Source organism: Anolis carolinensis, chromosome 2, assembly GCF_035594765.1.
Source record: "Anolis carolinensis isolate JA03-04 chromosome 2, rAnoCar3.1.pri, whole genome shotgun sequence".
Taxonomy (NCBI): domain Eukaryota; kingdom Metazoa; phylum Chordata; class Lepidosauria; order Squamata; family Dactyloidae; genus Anolis; species Anolis carolinensis.
Genome location: NC_085842.1, coordinates 268,681,175 through 268,700,772, shown reverse-complemented (window position 1 = coordinate 268,700,772; position 19,598 = coordinate 268,681,175). Strand labels below are relative to the sequence as shown.

The following is a 19,598-nucleotide window of genomic DNA, read 5'->3' as shown; positions in this document are numbered from 1 at the left end:
CCTCAGGCTCTTTCCCGCTCAGCCACTTAAGCGGCTGTGGGGGGAAAGGAAGGGTTCTGAGGCTGTTAGGAATGTATTTATTTATTTACTGTATTTATATACTGCTTTTCCCATTCCAGGGGGAACTCAAAGCGGTTTACAACATGATAATAGAAAAAATTAATGCTTAACATACATATAAAACCAAATCATAAAATCTAAACAAGAAACATATAGCTAATGCATTAGAAACAATAAGACACCTAAACATAAGATAAAACAATATTTAGTCATAAAGGGCACAGAATTAAAACCACTTAACAGACATTAAAATGACATGATCTGAAATCGTAATCCAATTGAAGGCCATTCCAATTGTCGATAGCACATATTCCATTGTGGGAGCTGAAGCCCAAAACACCTGGAGGCTGAAGTTTGCCTGTTCTAAGGCAAGGCAAACTGGGAGGGAAGTAGTCGGAAGTGAGCTGCAGTGGTGCAATGGGTTAGCCCAGTGGTTCTCAACCTGGGGTCCCCAGATGTTTTTGGCCTTCAACTCCCAGAAATCCTAACAGCTGGTAAACTGGCTGGGATTCCTGGGAGTTATAAGCCAAAAACATCTGGGGACCCCAAGTTTGTTTTATTCGTGTCAGGAGTTGCTTCTGGAGTGAGAGAATTGGCCGTCTGCAAGGACGTTGCCCAGGGGACGCCCGGATGTTTTGATATTTTACCATCCTTGTGGGAGGCTTCTCTCATGTCCCCGCATGGAGCTGGAGCTGATAGAGGGAGCACATCCGCGCTCCAACTTGGGACCCCAAGTTGAGAACCACTGGGTTAAACCCTTGTGCCGGCTGAACTGCTGAGCTGAAGGTTGGGTTGCTGACCTGAAGGTTGCCGGTTCGAATCCGCGAGGCGGGGTGAGCTCCCGTCTGTTAGCTCTAGCTTGCGGGAACATGAGAAAAACCTCCTGGGCAATATATCTGTAGACGGCCAATTCTCTCACACCAGAAACGACTTGCAGTATGCACGACAAAAAGGCGGGGCGGTGGGAATCCGGGGCGCATTAGGACCCGGGAAGGAGAAAGGGAGGAGCCGGGGGGAGTGGGCGCCCTCCTCCTCGCCAGGTCCTGCTGCAGGGGTCGCTCATTGAGGCGAAGGCAAGAGGGGATCTTCCTTTCCGTGGGTTTGTTTGATTGATTGATAGGCGCCGCCAGCACTTCCACTCCAAGGACGGAAGGAAGGGCGGCATCTCCTTGGTCCCGTCTTCTTCGGCGTGCCTTGGAGAGAGAGAGAGAGAGAGAGCGAGGAGGGCTTCCCTGGGAAGGAAAGGAAAGGAGGAGGGGGCGCCACGGGCGGGTGGGCGGGCGCGCGCAGGAGCGAGCCCGGGCACGCGCCGCCTCTCCCCCTCGGCTCTCCCGCTCCCTCCCATTCCCCGTGTCTCCTCTCTCTCTCTCTCTCTCTCTCTCTCTTCGCTTCTCGCAGCTGGTTCGGCGCCGAAGTTGCTCCCGCAGCCCCCCGACCGCAGCATGCTCAAAGTCACCCTGCCCTCCTCCTCCTCGCCCTCCCCGGCGGCGGCGGCAGCCTCGCCCGCCTCCTCGCCCTCCTCGCCGCCCCCTGCCTCCGCCTCCGCCTCTTCTTCCGCCGCCGGGGGGCGAGCGGGGGTCTTGCCCCCCCCGAAGGCCGCCCCCGACAGCGCGGATTACTGGATCGACGGCTCCAACCGAGACACCTGGGCCGACTATTACGAGCTGGAGTCCGAGCTGGGACGGTAAGGAGGGGGCTCGGCCGGGGCAGGGGCTCCTGTGATCCATCCCCAAGCACCAGATCCTGGGAGGCAGGGCGGGGGAGCTCCCGCCTGAAGCGCTTCCAGGAGTGGGAGATGTCTCTCTCCCACAAACACTCAGGCACCTCTTTCTCCACACGGTGCAAGGCATGCAGTTCGACCTCGCTGTGGTTGCCCTGGTCCCCTGCGACGCCACCGTGGGAGTTGTGCCTTGGTCGTGGGTCAGGTTGATCCATGTTGACCTTCAGAGGAGCTGAGGTTCAGCGACATATACTCAGACTTTGGCTGTAGATATGCATTTGTTTAAAATTGTGTCAGAAGCGACTTGAGAACATACTGCAAGTTGCTTCTGGTGTGAGGGAATTGGCCGTCTACAGCAGCCTTTCTCAACCTGGGGGTCGGGATCCCTGGGTGTCAGAGGGGTCGCCAAAGACCATCACAAAACACATACAGTAGAGTCTCACTTATCCAAGCTAAACGGGCTGGCAGAAGCTTGGATAAGCGAATATCTTGGATAATAAGGAGGGAGTAAGGAAAAGCCTATTAAACATCAAATTAGGTTATGATTTTACAAATTAAGCACCAAAACATCATGTTTTACAACAAATTTGACAGAAAAAGCAGTTCAATACGCAGTAATGTTATGTTGTAATTACTGTATTTACGAATTTAGCACCAAAATATCATGATATATTGAAAACATTGACTACAAAAATGGCTTGGATTATCCAGAAACTTGGATAAGCGAGGCTTGGATAAGTGAGACTCTACTGTACCATGTTTCCCCAAAAATAAGACAGTGTCGTATATTAATTTTTTCTCCCAAAGATGCACTAGGTCTTATAGGAGCCCCCAGATGGTGTAGTGGACTAAGTGACATGAAGGTTGGGTTGCTGACCTGAAAGCTGCCAGGTTCGAATCCCACCTGGGGAGAGTGTGGATGAGCTCCCTCTATCAGCTCCAGCTCCATGCGGGGACACGAGAGAAGCCTCCCACAAGGATGGTAAAAACATCAAACACATCCGGGCGTCCCCTGGGCAACGTCCTTGCAGACGGCCAATTCTCTCATTCCAGAAGCAACTCCGGTTGCTCCTGACACAAAAAAACAAACAAAAAAACTAGGTCTTATTTTCAGGGGATGTCTTATTTTTCCATGAAGAACAATTCACATTTATTGATGAACAAAAAATGAATATTTATTATATACTCTACAGTAGTTGTCATCACAAACCAGCATAACCAGACAAATCCTATCAAGAATTTCTTGTTACTACCATTATTTCCATGTACAACACTCTATGGTAAGTACATTTGCCGATCCTGCATGCTCTGGTGTTCTGCTTGGTGGGCATGCTTCCAAACAAAAACTTTGCTAGGTCTTACTTTCGGGGGAGGCCTTATATTTAGCAATTCAGCAAAACTTCTACTAGGTCTTATTTTCAGAGGATGTCTTATTTTTGAGGAAACTGTATTTCTGGTGGCCTTAGGAACCCCTTTGGCAGAGAAGGCTGGAGATCTCTTCGCCTGTCCTTCTCTTCCTTTTTGGAAACAGATGGCAAATCCTCCCATCAACAGCCCAATTTGCCCAGTTCTATAGTTAGTGGGGTTCAAGGGGCTCTTTGATTGTAGGTGAACTATACATCCCAGCAACAACAACTCTCAAATGTAAAGGTCTATTTACCCCAAACTCCACCAGTGTTCACATTTGGGTATATTGAGTATTGGTGCCAAGTTTGGTCCAGATCCATCATTGTTTGAGTCCACAGTGCTCTCTAGATGTAGGTGAACTACAACTCCAAAACTCAAGGTCAGTGCCCAGCAAACCCTTCCAGTATTTCCTGTTGGTCATGGGAGTTCTGTGTGCCAAGTTTGGTTCAATTCTATCATTGGTGGAGTTCATAATGCTCTTTGATTGTAGGTGAACTATAAATCCCAGCAACTACAACTCCCAAATGACACTCGCTATAACCTGAAATGTCATTGGAGGGAGTGCTTTTGGTAGCTCCTCAGCACTGTGGGTTAAAGCTGTTTGTGGAGGTGGGAGCCTGTCTGTGTAAGTGGACACCTCTGCCACATACACACATACATCTTTTCACTTTTATTATGTGTATAGATATATTGTGGAGGGAGCTAAGACTAAAAGCCTTGTGAAACTACAGCTCCCAGGATGCTACAGCATTGGGCCAGAGCAGTTAAACTGTATTCATTCTCCAGTGTAGATGCTCTCTGAGACAAAGCATCTTGGGCAAGAAGAGAAGGGGCTGATTCAGAGCTAGGCAGGTCGAAGAGGAAGGTAGGTAGGTAGGTCGGAAGGAAGGAAGGACAAGAAATGTAGCAGCCCCTTTAAGACGAACCAGTGTTTCATTCTGCCTGAGCTTTCTTTGGTGGATGTCAGGTGGCAGAGCTGCTTCCCAGTCCAGAGCCAGCCTTCTTAGGCAGAGAAGGGAGGCATTCCTAGATAGCGGCTGTGAGCGAGGATCGAGTGATTTCGATCAGTATGGAGCAAGGAGAGCGTAAAAGGCACCAGATCTCGTCTTTTTTCTTGGACACGATGCAGGATAATACTTGGAGGGGACTGGGGAGGCCACCAAAGAACCCCAAGAACTGTAGTCTGTATTGCAGAGGAAGGGACTGGCAACAAAACCCCTTCTGAGTATCCCTTGCCTAAGAAAACGCTATGAAAAAATGCATGGGGTATTTATCCACTAGCAGGTAACTCAGATTGGGCATTTTGTGCAGGAGGGCAAGGTCAAGGAGTTTTGGTTCAGGGAAAGCATGAATGCCACTTGTAAGGCAAAGGAAGATGCTTTCAGGAATATGTTAAATGTGGGAGAAGAACACAAGTTGGAGAGGAAGGAGCCAGTGTTTTTCTGTGAGTTTTCCAGGCTGCATGACCATATTCTATAAGCATTCTCTCCTGATGTTTTGCCCACATCTATGGCAGGAATCCTCAGAGGTTGTGAGGTATATTGCAAACTAGGCAAGGGAGGTTTATATATCTGTGGAAGGTCCAGGATGGGAGAAAGAACTCTTGTCTGTTAATATTGCAACTAATCACCTTGATGGCCAGCTAACACCTCCCAACAAAGAATTTCCCCAGGCAGGAATCAGCCAGACCTTGAAGCTGCAAGGCTTTTCAATGCTAATCAAGGTGATTAATTGCAACATTAACAGACAAAAGTTCTTTCTCCCAGGAATCCAAACATCCCTTGCCTAGATTCCAGTATACCTCACAACCTCTGAGGATGTCTGCTATAGATGTGGGCAAAACGTCAGGAGAGAATGCTTCTGGAACATGGCCATACAGCCTGGAAAACTCACAGCAACCCAGTGATTCTGGCCATGAAAGCCCTTGACAACACATTGAAGGAAATGGAGAGCAAACCTGAGTGATGCATTAGGGCCGACAGCTCTGTCCAGCTTCACTGCTGAAGATTGTTCCCTTCCATTCTTTATCGAAGAAAAAGCAAAGCTGAAAAAGAACAGACCTCCTCTTCTGTCTCTTCTCTTTTTCTCCGCCCCCTTTCTTTCGATGTGTAGGAGGCAGTGCTGAGAGGTGCAGCGTTGATGGTCACCTCACAAGAGACTTGGGTTGCCTCTGTGTGTAAAATCTTAGCATGATTGTTTCAGTTGTATTAAATCTCCCATTGCTACACAGGACAAATGGTACTGACGACTAAATTTAAACGCTAACTTGCCCTTGTGGGTCTGCCAGTAGTTCTGGAAAGACAAAAATGAATCATTTAAAACATTTAAAACAAGAATAATCAGCCACTGCCCGGTTCAAAGAAATGATCAGCCTTGCACTAATTATCTGGGATGACTCTAAGCTTGCAGTTGCATCTTCAGGAACGTAAAGAAATGTTTTGCAAATAATCATCTCAAGAGCATCATTATTGAGGATAATTATTCAGCGGCAACAGCTGTTGAATACTTATGGCTTGACAGAATATTTGTGTTTATGTTGACAGAGCATTTCTGAAAATTCTGTGTCCCTAAAGGTGTTTTTTTAAAAAAACTGAAAGACCAGCTTGTGGTCCAAGCAGGCAGTGATATAGAGGGGGAAGCATAATAATCTTAGGGTTGCTGTGAGTTTTCCGAGCTGTATGGCCATGTTCCTGAAGCATTCTCTCCTGACGTTTCACCCACATCTATGGCAGGCATCCTCAGAGGTGGCGAGGTTGCTGGAAACTAAGCAAGTGGGGTTTATATATCTGTGGAAGATTCGGGGGGAATGACTCTTGTCTATTGTAGACAAATGTGAATGTTGCAATTCATCACCTTGATTAGCATTTAATGGCCTTGCAGATTCAAAGCCTGGCTGCTTCCTGCTTGAGGGAATCCTTTGTTAAGAGGTGTTAGCTGGCCCTGATTGTTTTGTGACTGGAATTCCCCTATTTTCAGAATGTTGTTCTTTATTTACTGTTCTGATTTTAGAGTTTTTAAATACTAGTAGCCAGATTTTGTTCGTTTTCACGGTTTCCTCCTTTCTGTTGAAATTGTCCATAGAGAGGTTGTGAGGTTGCTGGAAACTGGGCAAGTGGAGTTTATAAATATGTGCAATGTCCAGGATGGGAAGAAAGAACTCTTGTCTGTTTGAGGAAAGTATGAATGCTGTAATTGTCCCAACAAAGGATTCCCCCAGGCAGGAGGCAGGCAGGCCTTGAAGCTGAAAGGCCATTCAATGCTAATCAAAGTGGTAAATTGCAACATTCACACTTGCCTCAAACAGACAAGAGTTTTTTTCTCCCACCCTGGACATTCCACAAATATTTAAACCCCATTTGCCTAGTTTCCAACATCCTCACAGCCTCTGAGGATGCCTGCCATAGAAGTGGGGAAAACGTCAGTAGAGGATGCTTCAGGAACATGGCCATACAGCCCGGAAAACTCACAGCAACCCAGTGATTCCAGCCATGAAAGCCTTCGACAACACAAAATAAACTTACGTAGCATTCTTATTATAGTTAGTTAGCAGTAAAGGTTATTTAATAATGGGTAAAATAGTGGCATGAAAGGCTGTGGAAGGAATCATGTACCATAGATTCCATGGAGGATGTATCTAAACCAGGCATGGGCAAACTTCAGCCCTGCAGGGATTTTGGACTTCAACAGCCTCAGGCCCCTTTCCTTTTCCCCCTCAGCCGCTTAAGCGGGGAAAAGGAAGGGGCCTGAGGGGGAAAAGGAAGGGGCCTGAGGCTGTTAGGAATGGTGGGAGTTGAAGTCCAAAACTCCTGCAGGACCGAACTTTCCCCATGCCTGACCTAAATAGTACATTTAATGCAGTTTGACACCATTTAATTGGCATGATTGAATGCTGTGAAATCATAGGAGTTGTAGTTTTGCAAGCCGTATCTGCCAAAGAGTGCTGGTGCCTCATCAAACTACAACTTCCAGGATTTCATAGCCGTTAAAGTGGTGTCAAACTCCATGATTTCTGCAGTGCTGCTGATGCACACTCCGTCGCCCATGCCGTTTTTCACTTGTTTTCTCAGCAAAGGATGCGGACCTCAGGGAGCAGCCGCTTGGGCAAAGTGCACCTGAGTCCATGCCTCTGTCCTGACCCCGGTCTCAGGGGAAAGCCCACTGCAGCTGGATATTGTCCCTCACATTTTGCTACTTCTAATGACAAAGTAGCACTGCTGTAGCTGACATCCATGGAAAGCAGCGTCAAACTCCAGCCATATCTGCACTGGCCACTTAAGTCAGTTTCAAACTGCTGTGCATTTGGTTACAAGGGAAACCCTGGAACCAGTTTGAGGCCTGGATGATCATTCCACAAACCACAGAGCACTGATGCACATTAGGGTTTTCTTTCATGTGCTTTTATGGAAGTTTGTTGTCTAGCCATTAGTGGTGTGCATTTGGGTAAAAGCTTGTTTCGTTTCATTTCCGATTTTCGTTGTGGGGCCCGATTCATTTTTGGAAAGCGTCCCAAAATTGGAAGGTTGTTTTTGATTGTTTTGTTTCAGGAGCCCAAAAATCAACCCATTATGGGGGGGGGGGGTTCCCACCCACTGGCCCTCCTTCCTGAAATGTTTGGTTTCCTGGCAGGCATTGAACATCTTCTCTTCTTCCTCTCCCCCCCCCCCCCCCATGTCCTCAATGCCCTGCATTAACTCACAGGACTCATGGCCAGGCAGCCCCATATCCAGACCTCAGCAAGCAAGCAGGAAGGAACCACTGCCCTTCCATCCTTTCAACTCGAAGAGTGTGGTGGGTGGCAGGGTATGTGTGACTGTGCAGGTGCTCAGCTGCAGGCAGGCACTGAGAGGTGTGCACAAGCTTTCCAGGCCTGCCTATATGCCCCATGCCACACATAAACTCTCCCTGGAAAGAAAGTGTGTGTGTGGCGGGGCACAGGCAGGTCTGGAAAGCGCACACTCGCCTCTCAGTGCCTGCCTGCAGCCGAGTGCCAGCACAGTCATACCCCCCCACACACATGCCTGGAAAGGATAGAGGGGAGGTGGTTCCTTCCACCTTGATGCTGAGGTCCAGATGTGGGGCTGCCCGAACATGACACACATGCTTGAAATTTCGACTCCACACGAAATCTGGCTTTTGTGTTGAGCTGAGTTTTTTGTGGGGAGGAGGGCTTTCTGTTTTGTGCTTCTGAATAAATGGAAGACACGAAAGACACGGAAGAAACAATAAGAAGGAATTTCGCGCACATCTCTACTAGCCACCACGATTTGAAGCTGGTTTCTAACTGCATTAAATGGCCTCAGTTGTCTATATGTAACAAAGGCGTTATGAGTGGTATGCTAGGTATTTCATTTTAATGTAATTTTTGCCGTTTGCTACTAATGCTTAGCAGTGTTTCACTCACTTTCTGAGGCAAAAATGAAGACATTTCAGTAAGGGTGCATCCACATTGTGTAGAACTAATACAGTTTGGCACCACTTTAACTGCTATGGCTGAATGCTGTGGAATGCTAGAAGTTGTACAGTAGAGTCTCACTCATCCAACATTCGCTTATCCAACGTTCTGGATTATCCAAGGCAGTAGTCAGTGTTTTTGTAGTCAATGTTTTCAATATATTGTGATATTTTGGTGCTAAATTCGTAAATACAGTAATTACTACATAGCATTACTACGTATTGAACTACTTTTTCTGTCAAATTTGTTGTATAACATGATGTTTTGGTGCTTAATTTGTAAAATCATAACCAAATTTGATGTTTAATAGGCTTTCCTTAATCCCTCCTTATTATCCAACATATTTGCTTATCCAACGTTCTGCCGGCCTGTTTATGTTGGATAAGTGAGACTCTACTGTAATTTGGTGAGGCACCAGCACTCCTTGGCAGAGAAGACTAAATACTTTGTTAAATTGCACTTCCTATGATTCCATTAACATTGGGCCATGACAGTAAAAGTGGTGTTTAGCTGCTTTCAGTTAGATCGGTGTGATAATCATTTAGCCCAACATAGCCAATGGTGAGGCATCTTGGGTGTTGCAGTACATCAATGTCTGGTGATGTTCATTATCCACATCATTGCCCTTTAAAAAACATTTGTCTGTGCCCACTAAATAGGTTTGTTTTGTTTTTTTGCTTCAAGGTTTTGTGTCATATAGGTTACTGTAACAAGTAATGTGAACTGATGCATGTGTATTCAAAATGGAGAGATTGTTACAATACTTCACTTTGCTTGGCCAAAGGAAACCTGATTATTTTATTAATTCAAGGAGTGATTAAAATTTCATGAGTGAGGTTTGCAAATCTCCATAGCTCATATTTTAATGTTTTACATGTTTCATAATTTAAGCCTATATATTTATAATATACTGTTAATATTTAAAGAACACTGGGTTTTGGAACAGTGGTGAAAACTTCAGATTGTACATCTAATAACCACAGTGAAATCAGTTTTTGTTGCTAAGTCTCCTTTTGAAAAAACATTTTCCCAGGACATTCCTGAAATGTAAAATACATCCAAAGATCTTATTTTAAAAATTTCCAAGAACATAGAGAAGCCAAAAACACCATTCTTTCTTTACTGCATGCAATTTTAGTAAGCCAGCATTACAATTTAAATATATCCCATTCAGCTCAAATTAAACCAGCAAGTATGTAAGTAAGTAATCCAGATAATATTTAATTTATTATAAAAATATGGACAAGCAGAGCTTCTGTAATTATGGTACTATTGCTCCTCTTTCACTCATGCGCTCGTTTCACTGCTATGTGTGCTTGTGTCTATGCGCATGACAGTCCACGTGTAAATCTATCAAATTATACCTGTCACATATGCAATGGGTATCCTGGTTTAGTTTTCTGTTTGTGAGCTGATTTTCCTTCAGTGGATAAAGCATTCTTGATTAAATTTGCACTCACCTTGATTTCTACCCATAATTTGTGGTAGTTTTTTTTTACTGCAACTCCCAGAATCCTAGCAGCTATACTGGCTGGGAGATTTGGGGAGTTATCATCAAAATTAGCTTTACTAAAATTAGCCAACATTTCTGGCTTGAGTGTCTGCTTGGGACCAGAAGCTTTTTTTTGCATTTCCCCCCGAATTTTGGGATTACCCGTATTAGCATATATTTACAAAATGAGATATCCTAGAAATGAGACTTAAGTCTAAACATGAAATTCATTTATGTTTCATGTTCATCTTATACACATAATATAAAGGTAATTTTATTCACAACATTTTTCATAGTTTTGTGCATGAAAAAAATCTGTGTACATTGAGCCATCAGAAACCAAAAAATGTAACAGTCTTGTCTCGACCACCCAAACAGACAATTTTTGAGTACTCTACTTCAGATTTTGGAGTTCTGGATAAGGGATACTCAACGTATATGCAGCTTAGAAACACGTAATTCCTCCCCATCCCCCACCGTAACCCTTCCGTCACCCATTTGCCACTAGCAAGTAATATTTATTATTAGAAGTCATCTTCCTAAAACTACTGAGGCTGTTTTCTTCTGATGGACAATTGATAAATAGCAACCTCATTTAACATCCCGCCCTCTCCTTAAGGAATTTACAGTCTTAATAAACATTATTTTAATTTGTTACTTCATCCAGTGGTATTGTTGCACACCTGGACAAGCAACATGGAGTAGTTGTCAGAGGTTCATTGAGAACTGATTGCTGTTTCATTATCACCAATCTCCAACCTGGTACCTTACAAAAATGTTGGGCAAGTTCTTCCATCATGCTTAGCCACCAAGGACTGCACTGAACTAATGCATAAAGCTTCTCAAAAGTTAGTATTCAATGTTCAAAATCCTATCTTTTTTTTCTCCAAGTAAAGATGTATTTTCCTACCTTTTCTGGCATCATTACAGTTGCCTGTTGGCTCTTTGTCAACCTACTGGTTTGTTAGGTAATATTGGACCACCAGTAGTTTTATAACTATAAACATTACATGGATAAACACATGTGTACCTAAATACCTTAAAGGTACCAGGCATGGTCAGAGCTTGGAAGCTAAGCAGGGTCAGCCCTGTTAATACTTGGATGGGAAACTGCCAACAAACACCATGTGCTGTAAGATATATTTCTGAGGAATGAATTAGCAAGCCATCTTTGAAAACTTTATGAAATTAATGGAATTTCCACAAGTTGACAGGTGATTTGAAGACATATCGATACTCTCTCTGCTCCAGAGTGTGGTGAAGGCTCTTTGTTTGGAGGCTTTTAAGCAGAGGCTGGATGGCCATCTGTCGGGGGGTGCTTTGAATGCAGATTTCCTGCTTCTTGGAAGAGGGTTGGACTAGATGGCCCACAAGGTCTCTTCCAACTCTATTATTCAATGATTCTATGATTCTAAGACATAAATGAGAAGCTCATGCTCTTAAAATAATTGTATTTCCTTACATTCCCTTATTGGAGAGGTTGCAACTATAAGTTGCACCCAAAGGTTTAATCTGCTTTCCTTCCAAACAAAAATATTTTCAGATATTAATTAAGGTTCCTCCAGCATAGATTAAGCTCTTGCCTTTAGTTACTCTACTCAGAGATGGTTCCTTTTTAATATAAGAACTGAGGTGCAGTGCTTTCATGAACCTAAGCATAAGTCAACCCAAGTGTTGGAGGCAATTTTTGACTAAAATTTCTAGACTTTTATATGAGTATATACTATAAGTGTGAAATTTGCATGTGTTTATCTCACCACAATCACATAGTAGAGAACTGTGTGTGCCTTTGCCATACTTAACATGTATTGTTTTTCTAATAAACTAAGCTAAGCAAACTAAGAATATTTTTCTGCCCTAGATACTATGATGTTTTGTAAAGTGGAAAGTATCCTTCTTTGTTTTGGGGTAAAAAACATAGAATGGGATACATTTTATAGGGGTTCGGAAGATTGTTGCTCTTTGCTGTAAAGCTGGCTTCAACTTAAGGTGACCCTATGAAGGAGGTACCTCCAAGAGGCTCAGTCATCACTAGCCTTGTTCCAGTCTTGCAAATATATGGCTGTGGTGTCCATATAAATTTGCACTATTATAGCGGACAATATTTGAGATAGGCCAGTTGGGTGAATGCCATCTTTTGCACAATCTGAAAAAGAGCTGCCATGATATTTGAAGTGGGAAGAGCACACTTTGTGAATAGTAGTGATGCACATTAACTAAAGCAGAAGAAGTTTCCTGGGTAATCATTAAAGAGATTGAAAACGCACAGACTTTTGCATACTCTTCTTGTCAGCTCAATTCTGTGCCACACACTGAAATTTTGCCAGGAGGTGCTTATATAGAACTTAAAACAATAAGCATTGAAATCTTTGTTTTACTGCCTATATTACAAGGGCTAAGGAAAGTGATCATGTTCTGAGCACTCTCTGAAATAGTGGCTGCCTGCTACAAAACCCACACAGAGCTTAATTTAACTCTCAATATATTGGAGTCATTTTGAACTGTGTAGCATGGCCGTTAACTGCAAAATCCTCTTCTGTGCAGAGAGAAATGTGTTAGCATGAAGAGAAGGAAAGAGCTGTCATAAATGGGATTAGGAAAATCACAGCTTTTCATCTTGATATGGTCAGATGTGACACTTGTATTCATTGAACGGCTTATAGTGAAAACAAGTGATACAGCATGTGGTCCAGTCAATCATGGATGTAGGTGTAGAGGCAAATTTGGATAGCAGTGTTATCTTGAGTTATTTGATAGACAGCCTGAACAGTTCTCTTTGAATATGCTTATAATCTTATTTTGTCCTAAGCAACCACTTTCTAATACTAAAATAGTGATATATTCTTTACTGGGTTGTCTGCCATGTTCCACATGCTTTTTTCCAATCTATCCAAACAGGAATTATGGTAGTTTGGTTCAGAAGCAGATGGAGTTGAGACCTTTTCCTAAGAGAAAAATAAAGTGATGGTGAGGCACAAGACTGAATGGATTTGGAGGGTGTAGAAAGCAGTGAGAGAAAAGCCTAAGACCAGCAAAAAAGAAAGGGGAGGGGGTTGAGAACTAGAATTTAAACGATTCAGGCAAAGTTACAGCAAAAATGAAAAAGCACAGGGCATCAGTCAGTGTCTTGTTGAAATAGGATCTGAAAATAGCTCTGTGTTTGTACTAAGTTAGAGTTGGCAAAGATTACAAAGCCCTGACACCGGGAACAGACCTAATACCACAGCTCTGGAAAGTGGAAACACTCCACTGAATCCATGAGTCACAACCAAAGTTAGTATCAAAGGTGATTAATAATATTGAATGTGAATTCATTTATGCAAGAGCTATAAACCCCATTGCTGAGAACAGTGCCTGCACTGGTTCAGACATCGCCTTCCTCAATGTTAGAAAGATACCCTGATTTATTTTGAAAATATGGAAAAAGAGCAATTATAAAAGGAAATTTCTGGAGGTACCACTTATAGAAATTCCGTTTTCCACCGAATTGTCCAAAGTGTTGCAGGTGTCAGAGGACTGGATCATAAGGTTCACATATAACTTGCTATGTGAAATCTACAGTGTATAGCCCTGTCATTGCTGTAATGAACAGGAAGAGGGGAATGTGGTACAGATGCTCGGAATGGCAAATATCACCCCCATGACAAACTAGTTAGGATTAGGCAAAATATTTCCCCATGGCTCTCATTACCTTTTCCATGCAGTGTAGTCTTGGCCTGGCTCACCCTCCCACTAGTTATAATTACCCTGTGTTCTCACATGTATCTAGAAATCTTAGTCAAAAAATCAGCCCCAATAATCTGGGTCAATTTATCCTTAGGTGATGAGATGACTGTTTGTACATTAACATTTCAAAGAGAGAACTTTCTCATTCTTTGAATAGAATGTCAAAAGGCAACACATTATTCATCCAGGAAGAACCTAAAAGAAGCGCTGTCTTTTCTACTCTGTCTCTTCTCCATTATGGTGCTGTTTCTGGCTTTTTAGATGCCTGGGAAGGGCAGCCATAGTGGGCTGGGGTGTGTGTGTGTGTGTGGCGGCCCTGAGGCAGTATTGGTGCTTTCCACTCTCCATAGAATAGCCCTTGATCTGTCCATGGCTCATATCAAAATCCATAATTTTGACCTCAAGTTATAAATGAGGGTGCCTTATACATGGGTATACAGTGAGCTCTTGACTTATGGGTGACCCAACGTGTGAGGTGTTTTTTAGATATGAGCTGTCACTTGCCTCAGTTTTTTGCTTTGAGTTATGAGCTAGCTCTGGATTACGAGCTAGCATGAGATGTAACTCTAGAGCGAGAGCACACTGCCTGCCATCTTAACCAGGGCTTTGCAATTATCCACCACTTTGGGAGGTTGCTTATGAGTGTCAGCTGCTGCTCTGGGAGATTTAAAAGTAAGCGCCCTCAAAAAGGCTGGGTGGGAGCAATTGGCCACATGCATGCCACATACATTTACAGCCTCATCTGAGTATTTTGTGAAGGGTGATTGCCATGGTTGGTGCCCAACACAATGGGGTTTAGAACTGATATGGCTCAAGGCTATGGAATCCTTGGCGTTGTAGTTTCACAAGGTCTTCATCCTTCTCTGCACAAGAGCATTAGAACCTAGGAAAACTGTGGTTCCCAGGATTCCATATTATTAAGACATGGCAGTTAAAGTGGTGTCAAAACTGCATTAATTCTCAGTGTTAAGAAATTGTTAAGAAAAATAAAACTCATAAAGGAAAATAAACATGCAATGAGATTTATGCTATGGCTGATGCCCAAGGGGCCCAACCAGGCTGCTATCAACCACAATGGGATTTTGGAAGTTCTGGCTCACAGAAGCAGAAAATGTTTATTGAGGTGGGAGGGACTACAAAGGGTCATCTAGTCCAACCTTTGTTATTTTGTTATTTTTTATTTATAAAGTAAAAATAAAGGTAAAGGTTTTCCCTGACGTTAAGCCTAGTAGTGTCCGAGTCTGGGGGTTGGTGCTTATCTTCATTTCTAAGCCGAAGAGCCGGCGTTGTCTGTAGACACCTCCAAGGTCATGTGGCTGGCATGACTGCATGGAGTGCCCGTCACCTTCCCGCTGGAGCAGTACCTGTTGATCTACTCACATGTGCATGTTTATGAACTGCTAGGTTGGCAGAAGCTGGGGCTAACAGCAGGAGCTCAACCTGTTTCCCAGATTCGAACCACTGACCTTTTGGCCAGCACTGCGCCACTGGGGGGCTCCTTTATAATGTACATTTTCTTATTAAAAACATGTAACCAAAAATTGGTGTGGTTTTCAGGGGGCTGGAACAGATTAATAGCATTTCAGTGGGCAAATTTGCTTTGAGATACGAGTGATTTAAGTTAAGATCTTGGATAGAGAATGAATTAAACTGGTTATGTCAAGGTATTGCTGTATATGGTAAGATAAAAACAAACAAAGAGAGAGCACTCTATCCTAAGTATGTAACGTAATGTGTCGTTAACATCAATTCCCTTTTTCAGATAACACTGAGAACAGGGGAAGATTGATATATTTTCTTTAATATGCATACTGAGTTAGGTGATTATTCATTTTGGCCACCATGTTAAGACAAAAATGTTGTGAAAAATCCATATATGAATTAAAATGTGGCCTAAATTCATAAGTACCCTTCAAGGTGACTATATGCCGTATGTGTTTTTATATACATAGTTCTTAAGATTAGCTGAATTATCACTAGCTGTATTTTAAATTCCAGTACTGTTCATGACATAATATAATACAGAAAATGGAGCTCTGCTCTGCTCATAGCAATGCAATATTGCAACTTAAGATTTAACTTCTTATTTCTTAACCAAGATTTTCTTGTCTGCTGCTTGACAATATTTTTTCTTAAGCCAGCCATTATTGAAATAGATAAATACAGATAAATATGTGCAGAATAGTTAAGTAGGCAATTCTCATTAATTTTATAGATAAATTGAATTCTTTTTCATTTTCTTTCTGTCGACAATTTTTCACAGCCTCTTATTAGAACGGTATTTTTACATTGGTTTTCCGAAAAAACATAATATCTTAAATCATTCATTACTTGGAAAAAAAATACATAGATTTATTCAAGTACTGATTTTTCTCTGCACTTCTTGTGCTCAGTGGGTCCAAATTCACTGTGTGTTCATGAAATACAAATATAACTCACATGGATCTGTACATAATTTCTGCTTTAAATGAGTGCCCATGTTAAAGTTACCCTTCATTGCATGGAAGGTTTTCTCATTAATGTTTCTTTTGCATTTAGAATTTGTTGTGTGTTATTAGACATGCAGCAGAATGAACTGGGAGATACACAGTACCACTCCAATCTGCAGATGGATATTGCATTGCATGAACCAACAAATGGAGTATCTTTGCAGTGAAAAGAGCTGAGCTTGAACCATTGTTTGTAATAAGCTAGATAGTTTTATTATCTCAGGACTCTCTCAGGTCAGACCTCACAACATCAGCCCTTGAACAACAACAACAAACAGAACAAACCTCTGGAACATGGCCACACAGCCCGAAAGACATACAACCCAACAACAAACAACTTCAAAGAGAGGTTGGAAAGAGAAATAGGAGTGTTGGGATATATCCACAAACTCCTGTCTCTCAACAGTGGGCTAAAAGAATAGAATCATAGAATTGGAAGAGACCACAAGGGGCCATCCAGTCCAAGCCCTGCCATGTAGAAATATATAAACAACATACAATAGATGGCCATGTCTCTGTTTAAAAAACTCCAAAAAATTAGATAGCACTATATTCTATGACACTATATTCCACTATTGCATAACGTTTACTGTTAAGAAGTTCTTCCTAATGTTTAGGAGGAAAACAAGCTTCCTCCATCTCTAATGTGATATGAGTATTATTTCAAATATGTAAACATGGCTATCATGTCACCTCATAAGCTCCTCTTCTCCAAGGTAAACACAACCATCAATCTAAGTCCCTCCTCATGCATCATTTTAGTCACCCACCTCTGGACATGTTCCATCTTGTCAATATCTTTCCTGAATTGTGGTATCTAGGACTGGACACAGTATTCCATTTGCAGTCTGGTGAAAGCAGAGTAGAATGGTACTATTATTTATCTTGATCTGGGTCCTATATTCTGATTGATGCAGCCTAGAATCACATTGGCTTTTTTACCTGCCCCATCACACTTTTGACTCAGCTTGTAACCTCTTAGGGGTACATCATCAACACTGTAAAATTAATGTAGTTTGACACAACTTTAACTATTTTGTGTGTCAGGAGCGACTTGAGAAACTACAAGTCACTTCTATTGTGAGAGAATTGGCCATCTGAAAAGACGTTGCCCAACGTATGCCTGGATGTTTGATGTTTTTACCATCCTTATGGGAGGCTTCTCTCATGTCCTTGCATGGGGAGCTGGAGCTGACAGAGGGAGCTCACCCACACTTCCTGGATTTGAACCACCAACCTGTCAGTCAGCACAAGAGTTTAACCCATTGCCCCACTGGGGGTTCCTACCACTTTAACTGTTATAGCTCAATATTATGGAATCATGGGAACTGTAGTTTTATAAGATCATACCAAAGAGTACTGTTGCCTCACTAAACTACAGACCCCAAGATTCCATAGCATTGAACCATGGCAGTTAAAGTAGTTGCAAACTGCATTAATTCTGTAATGCAGATGCACCCAAAGACTTCAACAAAACTATTTGATATTTTATGTAAAAATGCCAATTGCCATGATTTTATATTACTTTCCTTCTGTCCACATAATACCACACCCACATATCACCTAATGAAAGGAAAGGGAAGACAGCCCTTCTGTGGTATTTATTATTTCTGACCTGAGAAGGAAACATCTTTTCACTCATCCCAACACCAAGTTAAGACTTTTGACCCATAGACAAAGTAGAAAACTATCTTGGGAGTAAGACCCGAGGCAAAGGAATAACTAATATGTATATCCCAGATCCCATTCTTGGTGGAAGCGAGAATACTAGTTTGGCTGAACAATGAGAGAATATGCCAGAGTAGAGCAGTGCGTCTGAAAAGAACTATGGATCTGTCAGACTGTGGTTCAGTTGTGATTTGTCAAAATGGAAAGCTTTCTATCTGTCTAATCATTCTATTCTCCCCACCCTGTGTATTTAGTTTGGTTATCTGTGTGTGTACTATAGGCACACTAAATATTTTTTTTTGTAAAAAAAACATGGAGCAAATTGAAAGAAATGTAACACATCATAGGGATATTAGAGGTGGCTCTTTTCTTTTTGTATGAGTTACTTCTTGCTTATTTTTCTTCCAATTGAATTCATTAAGATGTGAGATTCTTTTACGCACAGCTTGCGAAAGCTCAGGTGGCTGCCATAGTTACAATTTACTTGATTTCTTCCCACTTGTGCAACTGTTTGAATAGCTAACAGCTGCAACTGTTTTATCAGCTAGTACAAGATCTTCAGTACCTTTTGAAGGAGAGTCTAAAACTGGGCCAGCTCTATGGGGAACTGTCACTCTTGCTACTATATTAATAAGTGGATGAACAAGTCCTTAGAGATGGATCGGTATAAACTGTAACATTAGATGGATGTTAATGAATTATTTTTAATCTGGGTAACAATGTGAACATTTTGTGCATTTTCACTTATATTTTGCCAAAACTGGATTCTGGACATAAACTGGCAAATATTGTATGCTGGATGTGATCCACAGGAGTGTTTGATAATAGGAGGGAACAAAATGAGGGTATTGCTCCCCCATAAGAATTCTAATTTTTCATCAGTCCCCATATTTCTAGGATAGCATTCACTTCAAACATCAGTCAGGGCATTTTTAAAAAAGAGTTCAAACATCTGAAGAAAAGGGTCAAGCAAAGTTACCAAGGGAATGCAAACATAAAAGATACGGGAATTCTAGGTGTGAATTCTTTTTAATGGCTCACTCTGTATAGAGTTAAATGTGTGGAGGCTAAATAAAATTTCTTTGGGAGCAGGATAATGCCCACATTGTGTACCCCTCCCCTGTTGCTGCATCTCCTTTTGGGGAAATGGTGGGAGAAAAACTTGGAGAATCTCTACATCTCAAAAAGAGGCACCTGTACTGTTTGGCTGGTTGACACACTTATGTTTTCTATCAATTATGTGATAAATCTTCATTGGCTTATAACAGAGATGTCATGATGAGTGAGGCTTGGTACATTTCAAGTTTTCAATCCAATGACAGTGTTAAGGAATCTAGTAGTCACCTAAAGCCTGAGAAATCATTGTCTCCTTAATAACCAGCCTCCATAATCAGTTTATCTTTATATTGTTATGTGCATTAGTACTCCCCTTCTCATCCCATATCTCTATTGGGACATTCTTTTTTTGAAAGACACACTGGCCAGAAATGATTGCCGCCAAAACTTCTGTAGGTCAAGGAAGGGAAATGACCAATAAGATTGTGTAAATGATGCCATGTGTGCTAACATCCTGCTGCTGCTACT

The 19,598-nt window shown here is 42.3% G+C and overlaps 1 protein-coding gene across 3 annotated transcripts in view; it reads left to right on the top strand.

Moving 5' to 3' along the window:
- Positions 1 to 19,598, top strand: part of camk4 (calcium/calmodulin dependent protein kinase IV) — a 138,111-nt gene that overhangs the window by 9,738 nt on the left and 108,775 nt on the right. For 2 of the 3 annotated variants that reach the window (XM_062972200.1, XM_062972198.1), the window contains exon 3: positions 1,459 to 1,744. In XM_062972200.1, the coding sequence (XP_062828270.1) occupies positions 1,503 to 1,744 (242 nt within the window). In that variant the 5' untranslated portion in view covers positions 1,459 to 1,502. Of the gene's footprint in view, positions 1 to 1,073; positions 1,134 to 1,458; positions 1,745 to 19,598 lie in introns of those variants that run through there. The other variant, XM_062972199.1, reaches the window with a different exon arrangement.